This window comes from Sinocyclocheilus anshuiensis, unplaced genomic scaffold, assembly GCF_001515605.1.
Source record: "Sinocyclocheilus anshuiensis isolate Anshui unplaced genomic scaffold, SAMN03320099.WGS_v1.1 scaffold1006, whole genome shotgun sequence".
Taxonomy (NCBI): domain Eukaryota; kingdom Metazoa; phylum Chordata; class Actinopteri; order Cypriniformes; family Cyprinidae; genus Sinocyclocheilus; species Sinocyclocheilus anshuiensis.
The window spans coordinates 168,349-188,945 of record NW_015540918.1 but is presented as its reverse complement, the minus strand read 5'-3'; the positions used below and the strand labels follow the sequence as shown (position 1 = coordinate 188,945).

The following is a 20,597-nucleotide window of genomic DNA, read 5'->3' as shown; positions in this document are numbered from 1 at the left end:
TAAGGAAACCATTTGTAGGTTGATTCCACTGAAATGTGCAAACATTGTGGCTTTGTGGCGTTATCAAAACATTGATCTGTTTGTTGAGCATCCCGACCAGCCCCACCCAGCAACACTCAACCAATGGTGTGAATTTGGGGGAGGGAGTATCTGTTTGGCTGACCAATGGCAGACAACTTCAGGAAACCTGTTTAAAAGACATTGTTTTTACCTAGAAATTATGCACTTTACCTTTAAAAGTAGTTTATACACCCTCTGCTTCTCACAATTTCAACATTTGTTGTATCTTTCAAGTCTCTATCTTGACCAGTTTTGTCATCACAAATTTGCACTTGTTTAATATGTCTCTGATTTAGGGGCCGTCACTCTTTGGTTTTGATCACAAACGATCCGGGTTACATCCAGCTTTCCCTAAGGAGAAAAGCATGTTTTCAGAAAGGCTGCCAGAGAGACAGGCCTCTGTGTTTGCCTCTCCGCCTGTATCTCTGGCCCTGAGCGCTACAGAAACATTGACAGAAGACCTTGTTTTCCCTGCCAGTCACTCGGCGCGGATCGCCACAGTCCCTCGTGAAAGACAGCCAGACCTAGTTTCCTTTTCAGAAAGCTGACGCAAACCAACCAACAGAGCTGCCTTTCAAACGGTCAGACTGTAATCTCACAGCAGAAGAATGGAAGTCTTATATGTTATGGTTGCAACGTTTGTACATTAATGTAAAATGTGTTAAATGAAAATAAAATAAAATTGAATGGAAATCAGTATGTAATGATAAACAACAATAATGCTTTGTTTTTTGTCATGTAATCTCACTGCTTTAATACATTTACATTTAATGATTTAGCAGATGCTTTTATCCAAAGCGACTTACAAATGAGGATAACTATAGAAGCAATCAGACCAACAAGAGAGCAACAGATTACAAGTGATGTGACAAGTCTCAGTTAGTCTAGCACAGTACACATAGCAAGGTTTTTTTTTTTTTTATAAATTAGAAAAAATGAATAGAATAGGTAAGTGCTAGTATTAATTGGTCAGATACTGATGAAAAGATGTGTCTTTAGACGTTTTTTGAAAATGGCTAAAGACTCCGCTGCTGGAATTGAGTCGTTCCACCAGCTGGGAACAGTCTAAGAAAAGGTCAGTGAGAGTGGTTTTGTGCCTCTTTGGGATGGCACCACGAGGCGTCGTTCACTTGCAGAACACAAGCTTCTGGAGGGCGCATAAGTCTGAACTAGTGAGTTTAAGTATATTGGAGAAGAGCCAGTAGTTGTCTTGTAGGCATCAGTACCTTGAATTTGATGCAAGCGGCTATTGGCAGCCAGTACAAACTGATAAAGAGAGTTGTGACGTTGGCTTTCTTCGGCTCGTTGAAGACAACTCTCGCTGCTGCATTCTGGATCAGTTGCAGAGGCTTGATAGTACATGCAGGAAGGCCCGTAAGAGAGCATTACAATAGTCCAGTCTGGAGAGAACAAGAGCTTGGACAAGGAGTTGTGTGGCCTGCTCTGATAGGAAGGGTCTAATCTTTCTAATGTTTTATAAAGCAAATCTGCAGGACCGGGCCGTTGTAGTAATATGTAATATAATATATATGTAATATAATTCTAATAATAAATAATTGTAACAAATAAATGGTGTATTTGTTATAATATATATGTTATAATGGTGTATATAATGTTATACCACACAAATGTAGTAGGTCATCCAACTCTTCTGTGTGTACTAAAATTTGCATACTGTGCAAAGTATTCATATTGCATACTACTAATTTCTTTAAAAAATAGTAGATAGTGTGCCATTGCAAACATATGCAACAGTTGTTTAGTTTAATCTGTCTTGAGTACTATCGAGAAGGCCTTTATAGAATATGAATATAGCAGTAATATTCACTTTTAGCATGGTTGTCCATTGTAAGATGATTTTAATTATATCGCAGCGTGAATCTATAAATATAGATTCCAATGCATTTTCTTTGCCTCCTTAATAAGAACTGAATCAAATTGAAGAGGCTACAAGAGGGAAGTAATTTACCGTGCAATACAGTGCAGTAATACTTTAATATTACCTTAAAGGTCAACTGTATGATTTGACTAATATCTCAAAGTAAATAAGTCACAGTAATATTCTTGAAAGTGGGAGACCGCATCCCTTGTGTATTTGATAATTGCATGTCAGAATGTGAATGATTCATTTTTTGTTGCCCGTTTGGGAGTTTAATATAAGAGTATTTCTAATGAACTTTTGTCTTTTCTGAAGGCATGCTCATGCTCATGAGGACCAGGGAAATTCCAAAGTTATCAGTGACTCCAAAAAGCAAGTCCCAGTTCTGGATAGAGAGAAAAACATTGCTTTTCTCCTGAAGGAGCTGGATTCCCTTAGAGACCTCAATAAGAAGGTGAATTCACATGTTCATGAAGTCAGTCATTCTGTTTCCGATCTTAACACGAACTTAAAACGAGGCCGTGAGGGATAGACTTACAGTCTTGTACTGGTTCATGTAATTTTCACAACTCTCAACTTTCAAAACTGTTTTATGGCGTTTTTGTCTAGTGAAAATTTTTTCAGAAAGATGTTTTGCTAGTTGAACAATCAGTATGTTGTTAAACAACAGTACAATCCATTGAACGCACGGTACTTCTATCCCTCACATCCTTTTTTTCATTCCTGTCGAAAATTTTATTTAGGTTTATTAGTCCTTCACTACGGTCTACATTTTTACTCGTTGATTGATTTGTTTTGTAATCCGCTCATCCAATCAGAGACTAGACTAGCGTTCTTTTTGAAATTTAGGTTGTTAGTCTTGTGCTTCATGAAAAGTTTTCAACACTCTGAAAGTTTCAACATATTTCAGTTGTTGTTTTGCTGCATTAATTTAACCTAAAAAGTTACAACAGCCACATAGACTTATAGATTCGAAATTCCAGGTCAGACAGGATCGTGCCATTACTTTGTTTCGTTTTCACTACATGAACACAGATACAACTCATTTTGCTAAAATTATTTCATATGTGTCTTTCCTAGCAGATCTGCTTAAGTTAGCAAACATTGACATACCTTTGCAGTTCACACTCAATCTGTCGTTTTATTATCTAATGGCACTAGTGTCCTTTATACTCTAACCATGCATTCCATATTAACTAACTAACTTTAGGTAGGTAGCTAGCTTTTGTTAGCAAATGTTGCCAAGCTAGTCGGCATTGGGTTGAAAAAACTCAATGCTGTGCTGATTGCAACAATTTCTGTTTCCATGGTAACAGTGAGTTCTGCGATTGTGGGTAGTGCAGTACTTGAAAATGTTTAATATCTGTGAAGATAAGTGTTTACTATCTGTGAAGTTTGTGCTTACAACTCATTTTACTTCTATAATGTGATGGCGGGATTTAGTTGAATTCATCAGAGGTTGATTGCATTGTAAAAAGTCATCACTATACATCAGGTGGCCAGGAAGGGACAGAAATCTAAGAGGGCAGAAGTAGTTGTTGACCTCTAGTAAACTGCATTGCATTCTGCTTTATATATTCTTGCTCCATCGTTGTTCTTTCGGGACGTAGGAGTAGAGCCTTGAAATTGTGTTAGTCAGTGTATGTGGCATATCTGCACCCATCTGGAGACCTGTCACTTGAGGGGTCAGGGAGGGGGGGAAACGACTGTAATTGATGTCCCCGGTTTGCAAGTAGTTGTGACTCCTAACGGAAGGGCAGGAACATGTCCCAAGTGTGTGTTTTTGCTGGCAGTGATCTGAGAGAGCCCTTTGAGGACTCTGGCCCAACCCGTCATGTTTTCAAAGTCCGGGAGGACAAAAACAGACGGGATGAAAATATTTAAGACAGGAGGTTAAATCTATCATTGAGAGGCTTGTAAAATATCACTCACCAATCCAGATTTACAGCCAAGACATGACAGTTCCTCTTTTTTTATAAGTCCTGAATCATATGATGTAGTAGTGCAAATACAAAAGCTTGATGCAGTGGTTATAAAGTTGTGGTTGGCTGATATGAGTTTTTCATTGAAAGTGTGGCCAACAGATGCCAATATACAGTATGATATTCAGGTCATAATTCACATCAAAACTTTATTTTCTGCATAAAGAAAATTAAACCTATTTAAAATTAAACCATTACAATGTTTTACTTGGGGTGAGTTTTTTTTTTTTTAAAGAAATGAATACTTTTATTCAGCAAGGACACAAAATTTATCAAAAGTGACAATAAAACATTGCTACAAAATTCTATTTCAAACAGTTCTGTTCTTTTGAACTTTCTATTAATTGCAGAATCCTGAAAAAAAATCTCAGTTTTCTCAAAAATATTAAGTAGCACAACTGTTTTTTAACATTGATAATAATAAGAAATGGTTCTTGAGTGGTGATTTCTGAAAGATCATTTGACACTAAAGACTGAAGTAATGATGCTGAAAATTCAGCTTTGCATCACAGGAATAAATTACATTGTACAATTATAATAACATTTTACAGTATTACCGTTTTACTGTATTTCTGACCAAATGCAGCCTTGGTAAGCATTTTGGGTGAATTTTATGACCTGAAATGTTCTGCAGTTTCATACAATTTTATTATTAATTTATAGTTTTTGGTAGAATGTGGAAGTGACACAAACGAAACAAAAATGAGTGTTTATCTACCAAGCAGGTATGTCGTTTATTTATTTATTTTGTTGACCTCATGAACTCCGTTATAAACTTATACTTATGTCTTGTGTGTTTGCAGCTCCAGGACAGGTTGGCGCTGAAGGAGAAAGAGTTGGAAACCAAGCTGCTGGACTCTCAGCTACAGGAGGCTGAGCAGGAGGCGTGTGCCAGTGAGAGAGCAGCAGGTAGGACACATGGGTGAAGAAATAAATATAAATGGTTGGAAAGAATCAAGATTAAGTAGACTCATTTAATATGGCAGCATTTACCTTTTTTATGTGTTTAATGTGAGGTGTGACATTGCATAGATCTCTAAATGCAAACGTCTGACCTTCCAACACAGCTGAAGAATAAACACTTTTTAATTAATTAGTTAGTACATGTCAGCAGAACCCGAGAAAAGCACACTTTGACATTTGTAAACATAAACCAGTATGTCTAACATAAAGCGCCTTCATCAGAAGTGATCATTCCTCTCTGTAACTGATTATTTTGTCAATGAAATCTACACGCTCCTCACCTTTGCTGAACAAATATTTAAATTTAGCCAATATTCACTTTTCATTTGATCTTAACTAGCTAAAAAGCGCCACCTCAGAGTTTGTTAATTAAACGGAAACATGTGACACATGATATATATGACACAATTAGGTAGCCAAATTGTTCATTTAATAAGGCAATGATAATGCATGTATTCACCGCCCTCATTTCAATAAGATTTGTATGGTTCAGGTTGGAGATGTTTAATCAGCAAATTCCAGCAATATTGATTTGCTTTGTGAACTTTGTAGTGGCTTAGTGTGGGAATGACTGTTTATCGTAACATGCAGGAAAGAATTGATGCGAGTGATGGATAACTGCTGCTTTCGGTGGGATTAGAGATGGTGCCAAGGACCGTTTGGTAATGCCAAAATCCTGTGGTTTTTACCAAACTGTCTGCTTGATTTTTGAGTTTGGTGCAGATCAGGTCGGGTGCGTGAATTAAAATCAGTGCATGTTTGATCAAAACTTTCTTAGCTGGAGTCTGCTTGTTTGTTTATTTTGTTTTCATTCAAGCATTTCTTTATACCTTCTTTGTTTGTTTGTTTGTCTGTTATTTTGTTCATTCATGTGTCCTTTGTCCATTTTAATAAATTAATTCCTTTATTTCTTGGTGTGGCCTTGGACTGTAATAATGCTTTGCAAATTGGATCATGGATCATTTAATTTGTTAGTTCATTATTTCATTTGCTATTCATTCATTCATTCATGCTTGATTGTCCATTTGTTCATTTGTTCGCTCAGTGAGTCAGTCATTTATATTTGCTAGCAGGCTTTGTGTGTTATAAGGTTTTAGAAATTGGTTCATAGATAATTTAGCTTGTTGGTTCATCCGTTTATTTATTTATTGGTTAATTTCTTTGCATTCATTCATTCAGTTGTTCAGTTGTTTGTTTGTTTGTATGTTTGTTCAGTCATTAAAGGGGTCATATGATGTTGATAAAAAGAACATTTTGTGTATTTGGTGTAATGAAATATGTTTATGCGGTTTAAGGTAAAAAAAAAACATAATTTTCCACATACTGTACATTATTGTTTCTCCTCTATGCCCCGCCTTTCTGAAGACGAGGCATTTGTTGCATCCAGTGGGGACATAATTACGGATTATAATGACTTATACTGTCTTTTTACGCGTTGATTTGCATCGCGCTGCACAAACATAAAACCATGTCTGCATTTGTGATCGGAGAAATGACAAACAACAAGCGCTACTCTACACTGCTCAAAACTCACGTTTGAATCATCAGTGGCAAATCCTTTAAATATGAAAACGTACTTACAGGCTGCGAGTCAGCATTATTTGTCAGAACACCGGCATTGTAGTCTACTCTCCCAGGATCAGGAAACAGTCCTCCATAAAATGCGTTGCTCACATCTGAATATTTGGGTTGAACTGTTCTGGAACAGTGTTGTAAATACAACTTAACCACTGATTTCTAGTCGTGTCCTCTTTTGGAAGACCAAACAAAGTATTTTCGCTTTTGCAACGAAACACACAGTGTCTTCACAACATGGCAGCGGCAGTGGCAGCAACCAGCTTGTAACACTCCAAAGAGAAAGGAAAACTTGAAATCGCATCATATGACCCCTTTAATATTTGCTAGCAGCCTTTGTGTGTTATAAGGTTTTAGAAATTGGTTCATAGATAATTTAGCTTGTTGGTTCATACGTTTATTTATTTATTGGTTCATTTCTTTGCATTCATTCATTCAGTTGTTCATTTGTTTGTTTGTTTGTTTGTTCAGTCATTAATATTTGCTAGCTGCCTTTGTGTGTAATAATGCATTGGACTCATGGATACTTCCATTATTTAATTTGTCATTTTATTGATATTATTTGTTAAATTGTTAATTCATTTATTCATTTCTTTTTGTTTGTTTGTCTGGTCAGTCAGTAATTTATATTTGCTTGTGTTTTTGTATATAATTATGCTTTGGAAATTGGCTCACGGTTCATTTTTTGCTTGTTTTTACTTGTTAGTTTGTTCATTTATTTATTTGTTTATTCATTATTCTTTTGTGTTAGTTTGTTCTTTCGTTCAGTCATTTATGTTTGCTAGCAGTCAATATTGCTTTGCCATAGGCCTATTTATTCATTCATTTATTCATGCATTCATTCAATCGTTATTTGGTTGTGTGTTTGTTGATTTATTCATTCATTCATTTAGTAATATATATTTGATAGCAGCCTTTTTCTCAAGTATTGCTTGGAGATTCTTGGAGACTCGTCAGTATGCCCTTGGACCCATTAATCATTTGTTTGTTCATTTGCTTGTTTGTTCATTCATTAGTTCATTCATTCTCTAGGGGACTTAATTTCCAATATTGTTTTGGAAATGCGTACGACAGCATGCCCGTGGACCTTCTGAGGCCTGTAGGTCAAACACAGTCATGTTTGTCCTCCTATATGAGGATATTTTTCTGATGGTTTCTGACATTCATGAGCCTGGTGTAATTGCTTGCTGTTCCCGTACAATGTTGATAAACCAGAGTGTTTCCATGCTGAAATTTCATAAATAAAATGTCTCCAAGTCTCCAAGAGCCTGGAACTCTGACTTCAGGGTGTTGCTGCTGTTTTTATTGCTCTGGGCAGTCGTGCACACACACACACACTCACGGACACACACACACACACACACACACACACACACACACACACACACACACGCATACCTCCCCAGGGTAAACTGTCTTCTCAAAATAAGGCTCACTTAGAGTTATTAATACTTATGCCATAGTGTTTCAACTGCAATAACCTCTTTCCCGAGGAGCTTAGCCTTGTTATTGTGCAGCTGGAGCACTGGAGTGCAATACCAGAATAATAATCTCTCTCTCTCTCTCTCTCTCTCTCTCTCTCTCTCTCTCTCTCTCTCTCAGCGTTAGTCGAGGAAATCTATAAGGCTCAAAGGGAGAGAGACCAGGCTGTGATGGCCAGACTGCATCTGGCTAATGAGGAGAGGGATGAAGCTTTACTTCGGGCAAAGAAGCTTCAGGAGGCGACGCTGGAGTATGTGCCATTCAAACCTCTTCCAAAACAGAGCATCAGTTCAGCCTGTTCAACAACATGCTGCTCTAATCATTTCTATTCTCTCAAAGGAGCACCTCAAAAAAATGAAAATCAATAATCTGCCAAGTTGTCTATAAAGTTGTGCCATCGTACTCAAATTAGGCTGATGATTGTCTGTTTAATGATACTCATTGGGTTTTGTTTATAAAACAGGAGCCGAATGAATTTCTGTGTAAGTCGTTTGTAAATTGTCACTTTGACTTGAAAATTGTTTATGTCAGAATGATTTTACGAATGATTTACACAGAAACATTACTTTTGTAAAAGAGGCCCATTGTTTGTTGAAGCCCTGGCTTAGTGGTCTAGACATGTTGAGCTTCGGTGCTGATTAAGGCTGGGCGATGCAGCTACATTATTCCCTATATATCTCCATATATACACTACGGTTCCAAAATTTGGGGTCAGTAAGAAGAATTGAATACATTATTTAGCAGAGATATATTAAATTGACAGTAAAGGCTTTACTCAGCCTTGGTGAGCTTTAAGATATGTCTTTCAATACACAAACTTTTGAATGGGTATGTAAAAACATTTATGAATTTGGCAGACACTTTTATCGAAAGCGACTTACATTGCATTCATGGTAGACAACTTATCAGTTCATGCTTTACAGTTTGAAAACTTATTTGAGTGGTATTGCAACATTTTTTTTTACCAATTCACTGAAACCAATACTGTAGTTTAAAAGACTTATTGAAAATAAATGGAAACTCAAAATAATTTAAAATCACAATTAAAATATCTGTTGTAATGTAGAGCTTTCCTAATGACACAAGGAGCAATCTTTAAGTAGTTTGATGGCTGTGAAAATTTAGCAATATTTTAGATTGCCAAAAATACATTTTGAATATTGAAGATATTAATTATTTGCAATATATTCAAAATGTTACCCAGCCTTAGTGCTCTTACAGTCAGTAGAGTTTGATAAATCTCAACGCATCTCATTTCTCTTCTCATTTTTTTTTTCCTCTGTTGTACCTATTAATAGAAGTAGTGAAAAGGGATTATGTTTGGTGACATTATAATATGTCTGATAAACTTCTTTAATGTCTTCTTTTAACTCATCATTGATAAATGGATAACTCAGAAGCTTACTTTATGGTCCAGATGCTTTTGTGTTGTGATAAATGGAAAGCCTGAGGTTTTGTTTCCACACTTCCAAGAGCCATTAAAGTTTCTCAGCGTTTTTTAAAGGCAGTGGATTTAAGGGTTTGAGAAGCACGAGAGGCACGTGGCTTTGCTCATCGTTGCGATGGGAAGCAGCTTTATTCTTCCTGCTAGAGGACAAGCTGAATGAACAGACAAGGGTTTGAGGGGAAATCCCATATCGACTGGTTTGGAAATATATCAGAGGGGTGTGACATTTTTAAGAGTCCCCTCATCCTTGTACTAGGTTGTCAGTCAGAAGTTCCACTCTGTAGGAAATCAATCCCGTGCTTTAGGCCTGTGAGTATTTACCATTTACCACCCTGCCTGCTGGGTCCTAATTAATATGATCTTCTTCTTGTATGTTTAACTGCTCATAACTGGTGCTGTTGTTTGATGACGGGCCTTTTAAAACGAATATTGCCCTGTGCCCTCCAGGGGATAGATGCATTTATATCCTGTTCAGCACTGTTTGTGGTTTTTAAAAACAACAACATATATGAGTATGCAATAACATATTTTAAATTTACAGATGAGTTTACGCTCTTCTTTATTGCTTGACGTCCTTTTCCAGAGGTATTCATATAACCTTACACCCTGTTTAATATTTCAGTCGGCCTCATGATTTATTGATAGTTACTCAAGTCACTCAAACGAACCGCAATTATCGAGAGGCATGAAATGCATTTTCTGGCTGCCCAATGAGTGCAAGATCTCGTCAAAATCTAATTATAAAATCGCGTCCCTCTTATAGCTGTTCAAGGGCTCCATTCCGGCCCCTCTCTCAAAAAAAAAGATAATTGATATCCAAGTGGAATCCCATTATCTTTGAGGGAATATGGACGCATGTGTTCTAAGCCTATATTTTCGGAGGTCACTCTTGGGTCCATTGTGTGAATGAGTATGTACCTTTATAATGGATGGAGATCCATGTAATGCCTTTGTAAATGAGTGGAGGGGTTGTTGTTTTTTCTGCCTGGTGGCTGATGGATGAATTCGATTTGCTCTTAAAGGAGCATCACGCTGGTGGGGTCTGTAAAAGTAGGCAGGGCGAGTTTCTGCAGTTCACCTGCTGTTGTTTCTCACTGAAACCAGTGAAAATGTGGCAGTACAAATATACAGTGGAGAGCTTATATGTTGTATCTACAATACCGTTCCAAAGTTTGGGGTCGGTATGGTTTTTATAAAGAAGTTAATCTAAGCAGGGATACATTAAATTGATCAAAAGTGACAGTAAAGACATTTATAATGTTACAAAAGATTTCTATATTAAATGAATTCTTTTGAACTCTTTTGAACTTTCTATTCATCAAAGAATATTGAAAAAAAATGGATCACGGTTTCCACAAAATTCAGCAAATCAGGATTTTATAATGATTTCTGAAGGATCATGTGACACTGAAGACTGGAGTAATGAAGCTGAAAATTCATCTTTGCATAACAGGAATAAATTACATTTTAAAATATATTCAAATAGAAAACTGAATTTTCTTTTAAATTGTAAAAAGTATTTCAAAATATTACTGTTTTTACTAGATTTTTTTATCAAATAAATGCAGCCTTGGTGAGCATTTAAAAAAAAAAAAACAATAAAAATATATTGCCAACACTACATTTTTGAATGGTAGTATGTACATATTTTTTATTATTTTGATTTTTTTGTATATAATTTTAAATAATGTTAGAAATATTAAACTTGTTTTAGTAATTAAATTGACATATTTTTTATTCATTTTACATGATCATCATTTTGTTTACATTTTTTTAACCATACAGCTTTGTTAAATGATAATTAATGTACTTGCAGTTTTTTTCTTCTTCTTGGATTCTTGGACCCCACTGTATATGTTTCATACATTTATTGCAAAACCTCAAGCTTTGACTTGTCATGCCTTTGATCTACATTAGCCAAGGTCAAGTCTTTGTGACTCTGCATTTGTTATCAAGGTCCATATGAAAAACCTTCAAAATCATAAATATTTCCAACAGTGTGTGATCCGTGTGTCTCCAGGCATTTGGCTCCATAATTACTGTTGTCTTTGCCTTTATAAAGATGCTCATGGCAGGTGTGGCACAAAAGGTTCAGGCCTAATCCATCTCTCCGTTTCCCCACACATATGAACAATTGATCCCAATAGTCATATAAAGTAGTAAACATTAATAACTTAACAATTCGCTGTCAGTTCTGAGCAGAATGGGCATTACAGTGGAATAACAGCTCGAGCGGTGGCACTTTTAATATCTCTGAGTGTGTCTTCTGCTTTCATACCAAAACCCACAGAATGCAATTACTGGATTTGGGAAGTGATCTCATTTTGCAGAGTGACATAAAGGAAACTCAAGGAAGCTCACTACATTTCATTTCTCTATTTCTCTCTCTCACACACATTTTTTTCTCTCTCTCCATCTCTCTCCAGGCTGGAGAATATTAAACCTGAAGAAAGTGATGTGGTAAGCCTTCCTCACTGGAGAATTTCATCTCTTGATTGTTCTGTGTACCCTTTTTGTCCAACTGTCATAAATGAAAACACAACCTCAGGAAAGGCTTTTTTTGATGCTTATTCTGATGAAAGATTTCTTAATTTTCTGTGCATCTATTGCGCATGAACATAAATGATACCTTAAATCATGCCTCTATTGACAGTGGTTTGCTAATAATTGATTGACATAACATCTCAAGTTGCTGTTTCTTTCATCAAAGATAGCAAATAAGTGGTTACTGGCATCTATGTTTCTTGTACACAAGTAGTGAGATGCCAAAATGTTGCTGTAGTTATGCCATCCATTACAAATTCAGGAGTAATTCCAACTGCATTTAACCGTTTAAAGCCTTCTGTATCATCATATTGATGCACAATTATTATTATTTGTACATCTCTCAATCATCATTGTACTGCATTGCATACAGAGCTTTGACCATTAAACTAAGTATTGAAATATCATTGTACTCAGACATATTATTAAGAGATACAGAGTGACAGCTGATATTTATATGCATTTAATGCAAGTAGTCTGCAGTACTCTTATAAAGATGTCATTGATTTACAAGCAATCAGAATTTCATCTTACTGTTTGGCCATATAAATATCTGCAACTGCACTAAATTGCATATTTTTGCATATTTGCTCATTTTGGGCCTCTGAATAAAATTAAGGTGTGGCAATGTCAGTGTCAGAACAATTAAAAGAAATTAATAGTTATTAAATCTTAAAGGAATAGTTCACCCAAAAATTAAAATTGGCTGAAAATGTACTCACCCTCAGGCCATCCAAGATGTAGATGAGTTTATTTCTTCATGGAGAAATGTACAAATTTTTTGCAACATCACTTGCTCACCAATGGATGGTCTGCAGTGAATGGGTGCTGTCAGAATACAAGTAATCCACACCACTCCAGTCCAACATTATTGCCTTGTGAAGTGAAATGCTGCATGTTTGTAAGAATCAAATCCATCATTAAAGGGATAGTTCACCCAAAAATGAAAATGTGATGTTTATCTGCTTACCCCCAGGGCATCCAAGATGTAGGTGACTTTGTTTCTTCAGTAGAACACAAACGAAGATTTTTAACTCAAACCGTTGCAGTCTGTCAGTCTGATAATGGAGGTGAATGGGAATCACGGCTCGAACAGTTCGGACATTGCGGTGAATCAGAGGTAAAAAATTATATAAATACTGTTCAGTTTCTTGCACAGACCGATCGTTTCGTGTCTTTACACATCAATGTATCGTCACGAGCCGCAGGGTTTAATTTGGTTTTGTTTGTGTATGTTTTTTTTACTCTCAAAGCCGTGATTCCCATTCACCTCCATTATATGACTGACAGACTGCAACGGTTTGTGTTAAAAATCTTCGTTTGTGTTCTACTGAAGAAACAAAGTCACCTACATTTCGGATGCCCTGGGGGTAAGCAGATAAACATCAAATTTTCATTTTTGGTTGAACTATCCCTTTAAGGCATTTTAGCTTTTGGCCAAAATGCCAGTCCATAATCCATAATAACGCTTCCTCCAGTGAAAAAGTCCATCCCTTATTGTCCACTCACATCAAAATCCACCCACATATTTGTTAAGAACCGTTTTGGACTCTTTTCTCTTGTAAACAGTGCTTGGTCTGTGCATATTTCTCTCCTGATTCAGACAAGACAACTTTTTCACTGGAGAAAGCAATATTGTGGATAGAGAACTCATATTTTAGCCGTCAGCAATGGTTTGAATTTAAAAACATCTCGTTCAAATGATGTAATGCTAAATTCCTCCAAATTTGTTCTGATGAAGAAACTAATTTACTCATTTTAGGGAGAGTAAATTGTCAGTAAATTGTCATCTCTGTGTGAACTATTCCTTTAATATGTGTTTAACTGATATTTGAAATGGCATTTAACATTTTGTATGTTTTGGTCAGGACCTGGAGGAGTTGTTGAACAGGGTTAACAGTGCAGACTCTGCCCTCGCTATCGAGCAGAGCGGGACGGCCATCATCGAACAGATCCAGAGGGCCAGAGAGCGTCGCTCCCAGATCACCTCAGAGGAGATGAAAGCCGTCATAGAGGAGAGAGATGCTGCTTTAACCAGGGTACAAACCTACGGCACGCACTTTTTCTCCGCTAAGGGTCAATCCTAACACGCACCAGCCCTAAACACTCCATTCACAGTGGTTGTGTGCCAAGCCAGAAACCTTTACACTATAGAAAAAAAAAAACTAATATGACTCTCTAAATATTGACTATCTCTCCTCCTGCGTTATTTAACTGCTCTGCAAGATGACTTTGATTATTGGTCTATTAAAGCACATACATCTGTGTTTATTCACAGATCCTGCACTGATTTAAGAATCAACACACAAGCTACCTAATTCACATGTAGGGACAAATATTGCTGCATAACCTCAAATATTTGGTATATCGTTCCTACACACATAATTCAATCAAATGAAAACAAACAAGCAGGTAGCTAAATATTGACATCCAGGTATTCAGCTTCATCATAGAGTTCAAGTGTGGGGCAGTGGATGTATTTGCTGGGATTTCTTTGTTGATAAATGCTGCCTCCGTTTCATAATTGGTGTTATATAATGTGGTTGATTTTATTATTTGGACAAAGAATTGTATCTGACAGTCATTCCCAGTGTTGTTTTGGGTCAGTGGGTAGGGTGTGTTGTAACTTTTATCAGGTGTGATGGTACAGGTTATCGAGACCTTTCTGACTATTTGGTTTACCAGACTTGTGACACTCAGTATTTTAGATTGATAATTTACTGTAATCAATATTAAATGAGGTGTTGTTTATTAGATAAGAGTGATGCAATACAATACAAAAACATGGGCGATTCTGGCTAAAATGTTGACATTTTAGAAATAAAATTCTGCAACAAAGCATAGTGTAGATAAAGAGTAAAAAAGGAAACTCTTCATTTGATGGTAAATTCATCTGTGTTGGTGGTTGCCAGGTATAATGTGCTCTAATATTTATGTGGTTGGATTCGCAGGAATATTTTTGATTGGAATGATTTCCATCTTCTTGTGGGGACCTGCTTTGGTCCTTAAAAGCCAAGTGACATAGGAAACATAGTCTTATTTCTGGCACATATACATCATAGCCTGTAAAACTCAGACTTTTAACTATAGAGTAACCAGACCACCTAACTGACTTATTTCTGCCTTCACTGCAGAGATTATGACTTTATTGCCATAATTTGTGGCATACAAAAAAAAAATTAATTAAATAAAAAATACAATGCTGCTCAAAAGTTTGGCTTTATAATATTTAGTATTTTTTCAAAGAAGTCTCTAAAGCTCACCAGTGCTACACTCTAAAAAATGCTGGGTTGTTTCAACCCAACTTTGGGTCAAATATGGACTAACCCAACTTTTGGGTTAAAAATTTAATGTAAAAATTTAACCCAACGGTTGGGTTAGTCCATATTTGACCCAAAGTTGGGTTGAAACAACCCAGCATTTTTTAGAGTGTACATTTATTTGATTACAAATACAGTAAGAACAGTAATATTGTGCAGTATTATTACAATTTAAAATAATTGTTTTCTATTTAAAAATATTATAAGATTAAATTTATTCCTGTGATGCAAAGTTGAATTTTCAGCATCATTAATCCAGTCTTCAGTGTCACATGATTCTTCAGAAATCATTCTAATACGCTGATTTGCTGCTCAAGAAACATCGATGAATAGAAAGTTAAAAAGAGCAGCATTTATTTGGATCAGAAATCTTGTGTAACATTATAAATGTCTTTACAGCCACTTTTAATAAATTGAATGCATCCTTGCTGAATTAATAAGTCCTTAATGAATTAATAAAAGTATTAATTTAATAATAAAAAAAAGTCTTACTGACCCACAAAGTGTATATTTTTTATTACTTTTTAAAATATATTTTATAATGACTTTTTTTAACATGATATGTGACCCTGGACCACAAAACCAGTCTTAAGTCGCTGGGGTATATTTGTAGTAATAGCCAAAAAAAACATTGTATGAGTCAAAATTATCGATTTTCCTTTTATGCCAAAAATCATTAGGATATTAAGTAAAGATCATGTTCCATGAAGATATTTTGTAAATTTCCTACTGTAAATATATCAAAACTTAATTTTTGATTAGCAATATGCATTGCTAAGAACTTCATTTGGACAACTTTAAAGGCGATTTTCTCAGTATTTTGATTTTTTTGCACCCTCAGATTCCAGATTTTCAAATAGTTGTATCTCAGCCAAATATTGTCCTGTCCTAACAATCCATACATCAGTGGAAAGCTTTCAGATGATGTATAAATCTCAATTTCAAAAAATTGACCCTTATGACTGGTTTTGTGGTCCAGGGTCACATATGCTATTATAGATATGCTATTATAGGCCATTTAATTTGTCTAAATAATATGTTCAAAGAATGTAAAAGGACTTGTTTTATTAAAAAAAATAAAATACAATTAGGGAACACCAAAAAGTATTGTGAAAAAATTGATTAATTGAGACCTTATGGTTAGTTTTTGCTCTGTTCATAGTGTAAATGTATCACTCAGAGTCTTCCGATTGACTGAGTCCTTTATTGGAGGTAGGCCAGATTCATAAAATAAATCCTGTCATGCACACAAATTCAGCTGGAAAGCCAACCATGACAACCTGTGTCAACCTTTCTGATATGAACAGGTCAGGTGTCAGTCTTCTAACTCCTAACGCCTAAAGCCCACCAGCACATCACCGCCAAACTGAAAACTGCGTTTTCATTGGGGCCAAAAACCTGAATCTGTGGAGCAATTTCAGAAGTAAGTTGCAAACCCCACGCCAAATCCCTCAGAGACTGGAATGGGTCCTCTCTCTATGCTCAAGGATATCTCCCTCCCCTGCCGTTCCTCCCATCTCTCTCCTCATCTCGTAGGGATTAGAGCCCGGCTGCAGGCAGAGGGCCGCCACATCCCTTTGGCCTGCCGGAATATGAAAAGCTGGATAAGTGCTGGAGGAAATAAATCTTATTCTCACTTCCATCCTCTCCTCACAGTTAATGCGGCGAATAAGATCTGCTTCGTTATGTCCCTGTGCCGGGCGCTTATTGAATTTCTCTTGATCTTGATAGAGTGCTGATTGTTAAAGTGAGAGAGGAAATGAAGTCGCATCTCGTGGTGAATTAAGGTTGGCTTGAGGTATTCTGCTGATTTTTTTTTTTATGCTCGTAGAACATGTCACGTGGTTCAGACCTCTCATTCATGCTCTTGTGTTGTTGTGCTTTTTAATATGGATTAAAAAGTTCAAATAGATTAATATGTCTGTTCCTACGCCCCATTTCGCCCCAACTGCAGCTATTTTTGGTGCGCTAACTGCCTTTTGCGTCACCGCAGAGGTGCATTCTGATTAAAATACGTTTCCCTCTAAAAGACATCTGCTGCCCGAGAACCATAACTCAGGCTGACACTAAAGAGGAGCTGTGTGTTTTGTCTGGACGTCGGTGGTATTATTTTAGTCTGCAGAGGAAAGAGACAGGAGTGGGGTCGGTGGCTGAGAGGCTTGTTTGCACGGGCGCTACTCTTTGAGACGGCTGAATGTTGAAACATTGGGACTCGTCAGGCCGTGAGGATGGTTTACATTCCTGGTAAGTGTCCGTCGATCCTGGAATGTGCACATGGAGAGGAGCACATATGGACTGGTAGAAAACAAGCCCGCTTACAATAATACCCACCAAAGAGCTGGTCATGTCAGTGTGTGTTTAAAGCGCCTGTTTGTCTGTCTGACAGCTGGCCAGAGAGCCTCGTACTGTATGGGAAAATGAGGATAGGCTTTGTGAATAAGGAATTATGTATAGGCACTTGTGGTATTGATTAAAAGTACTACTCGGTTATATCTGAATGTAGTGAAACGATTTTTTTTATCATTTTGTGTTTATAATTGTTTTAGTATTTATAGTATTTGAGCGACTGACACTGGCAGTTTACCCTGAAGCATGTAAAACCACTTTGCCTTATGCCACTTTTGGAAAAATGCGTTATTATATATTATAAATTTCACATTTACATGGTTATATTTTGCTTTGATATAATATTCATTTAGGTACATTTAGTTGAGCCATTGTTTACACAGTTTACCTCAAAAGACATGTAGTTTAATTTGTTGGAAAAATGAAGAATTTAGTCATTCTCAATCATTTTTACTCAATAAATTTTACTTATTTATTTATTTGATTTGATTTGGGTTGATTTTTACTCATTTAATTATTTTTTAATTATTCATTTTTTTTATAAATTTGCTTTGGCATGTAATTAATTGTACCTATATAACATTACTATTAGTACAATTAGTGGGAAAGTTAAATTGAAAAAAGTTTATAATTCCTTTGACAAATAATTTACATGGTTTTAAAAATATATATATTTTTTTATATTTAAAATATTTTTAGTTTTTTATTATATATTTCATTTTTTTATTTTTGATAAATTTGCTTATTAATTTGACTGGTACATGCAAATAAATGAATATATAATAGTAATAAAAAACAAGCAAACAAAAAAAAAATGGCATCTCTCAAACACAAGTAAGTTGTCTGCCATTTTTTTAAATACATGAATACTACTTAGTTACTGAAGTGGTTTAAACTACTTGTCTTTCCCCTCTGTGGACGTTCCACAGCACAGCATTGAATTTCGTGCATATTTTTCTTCATAAAAGACAGTGATTTTATTTTTTAACTATACCACAAATGAGTCTGTCCCTCCAGGGATCACAGACACAAACGGAGAGTAATATCAGTAAGTGTGTGCTGAGGTTCTTACAGTAAATATAGTAATAACTGAGAATGTAGGTTTATACCCTGCAGAGATTTCACCTCTCTTAGAACTGACTTGCATACACATGATTTTTCCATGTGGTAGTGCAACTGGTTTTCACAGGGTTCCTGAGCCAACTTTAATGCAAATATTATTTAAACGCTTTCAAAAAAGTTATAATCATATTTGTCCTCCAGTGATTTGCAGTTTAAATTATTCTGTCAATATAATATCCCCCACACTTCAAAACAGAAAAAACAATTATATTACATAAGATTGTAAGACTGTAATATCCAACCAGTTGTTTTAAAATGTAAATATAATAAACTATAATGCATGGTGGAAATTTCTGAGAAACATCTGTCCCACTGTACAGAACCAGTGCATTGAATGTGACCTAATAGGATCATTTAACATCATTTTGGCTTGTTTAGTTAATGCAAAAGCAACCAAGTGTCAAAGCAAGTGTCTTTTATCTGGTCTAATCACCTGGGTAAATTCTGATTTAATGCATTCAAGTGATCCCGTTTCTCTCTCTCTTCCCCAGTGCAAGCGTCTGGAACAAGAGCTGCTTCGTGTGAAAGAGCCGTGCCATAATTCTGCAAACAGCACCCGCCACCTGGCCACACAAAACAATTGGGAAAGAGCGAGCAAGGTAAAACACACACACAAACACACACACACACACACACACCTCCCACGTGGGAAGAAGCCTCTGGAAATTAATGTCATGAGCCCTCGGGTTAGCCTGCGCTAGCTTTCACCGAATACACGAAACACGCCAGGGTGTTTGCCAACAACACCATTCTCGAATCCGACCTTCACCGTACGTGCAGTTCCGCATATGATGCCCCGGCCCCTTTATCAGCCCGTCATTACGCTCTCCACTGTATCATTCATTAACTTCTATTTGCTCTCTCCTGCTCTTGTTTTCCTGCGATTTGCAGCGATAGACTGGCGGCCCCGGGTGTCTGTTTGACAGGGTTTTAGGATGACACAGGCTGGTCAGTGTGCTGCAATGCCTCGCCGCGGGTCTGTCAGAGAGACGCAGGGCAAACATGAGCCTATTTGATTTGCTGTATTTATCTGATGCAGCCAGAGCCCTTGAGTTTAATGCAGTGCTGTAAAAGGGCCGTCATTAGATAGAGCTGAGTAAACATGCGCTGAGAGAGACTGGGGCGAGCAGGGGTGCTGAGTCAGGGCCATTCCCCGGACCTTAACACAATTACTAGCCTGCATCTTAAGTGAATATAACTTCATTTGATGTCATCATCCACTTAACCACTTAAGATGTCAGAGTGGAGGTTGAGCTTGTGTTATTGTTAGTGTGGTGACAGTTTTTATTTGATTTAATTTGATTACTTAGCGTGTGTATTTTTCCTTTCGATATACAGTTTTATTCATTACATATGTACATATGAGTGCAATGGCAGTGAAATTATTATTCTTTAATAGTATATTATTAATAGTAATAACAAAAAGTTAGACAATTGAATAAATAATCAATAATAAATATTTTATTATTTATTTTACATGATTATAAGAACAACAAGAAAAAGTTAATATTAGATAATTTAATAAATAATAAATCCAAAGAAATGATTTTATTTTATTATTATTTATTTACTTTACTTAAATGATGGTGATGATGATTATTATTATTTAATAAATCAATAATAAATCAAAATAAAGTATTTTATTATTTATTTATTTTATGTAATTTATTTAATAAAGATAATTTAATAAATTAAAATTTTGTAATATAAATTATTTTATTATTAATTTTGCTTAATTATTTTATTATTACTTATTTATTTTACTTAAATTATTATTATTATTATTGAAATGTTAATTTATTAAAGGGGTCATATGATGTTGATAAAAAGAACATTATTTTGTGTATTTGGTGTAATGAAATGTGTTTATGCGGTTT

General features: G+C 35.9%; 1 protein-coding gene across 1 annotated transcript in view; it reads left to right on the top strand.

Moving 5' to 3' along the window:
- Positions 1-1,420: 1,420 nt before the first annotated feature.
- The window catches only part of LOC107689320 (mirror-image polydactyly gene 1 protein), a 47,021-nt gene continuing 27,844 nt past the window's right edge, over positions 1,421-20,597 (top strand). The window contains exons 1-7 of the mRNA XM_016487271.1: positions 1,421-1,434; positions 2,255-2,393; positions 4,725-4,830; positions 8,062-8,191; positions 11,815-11,848; positions 13,801-13,971; positions 19,212-19,319. Coding sequence (XP_016342757.1) covers positions 1,421-1,434; positions 2,255-2,393; positions 4,725-4,830; positions 8,062-8,191; positions 11,815-11,848; positions 13,801-13,971; positions 19,212-19,319 — 702 coding nt within the window. The remainder of the gene's footprint in view (positions 1,435-2,254; positions 2,394-4,724; positions 4,831-8,061; positions 8,192-11,814; positions 11,849-13,800; positions 13,972-19,211; positions 19,320-20,597) is intronic.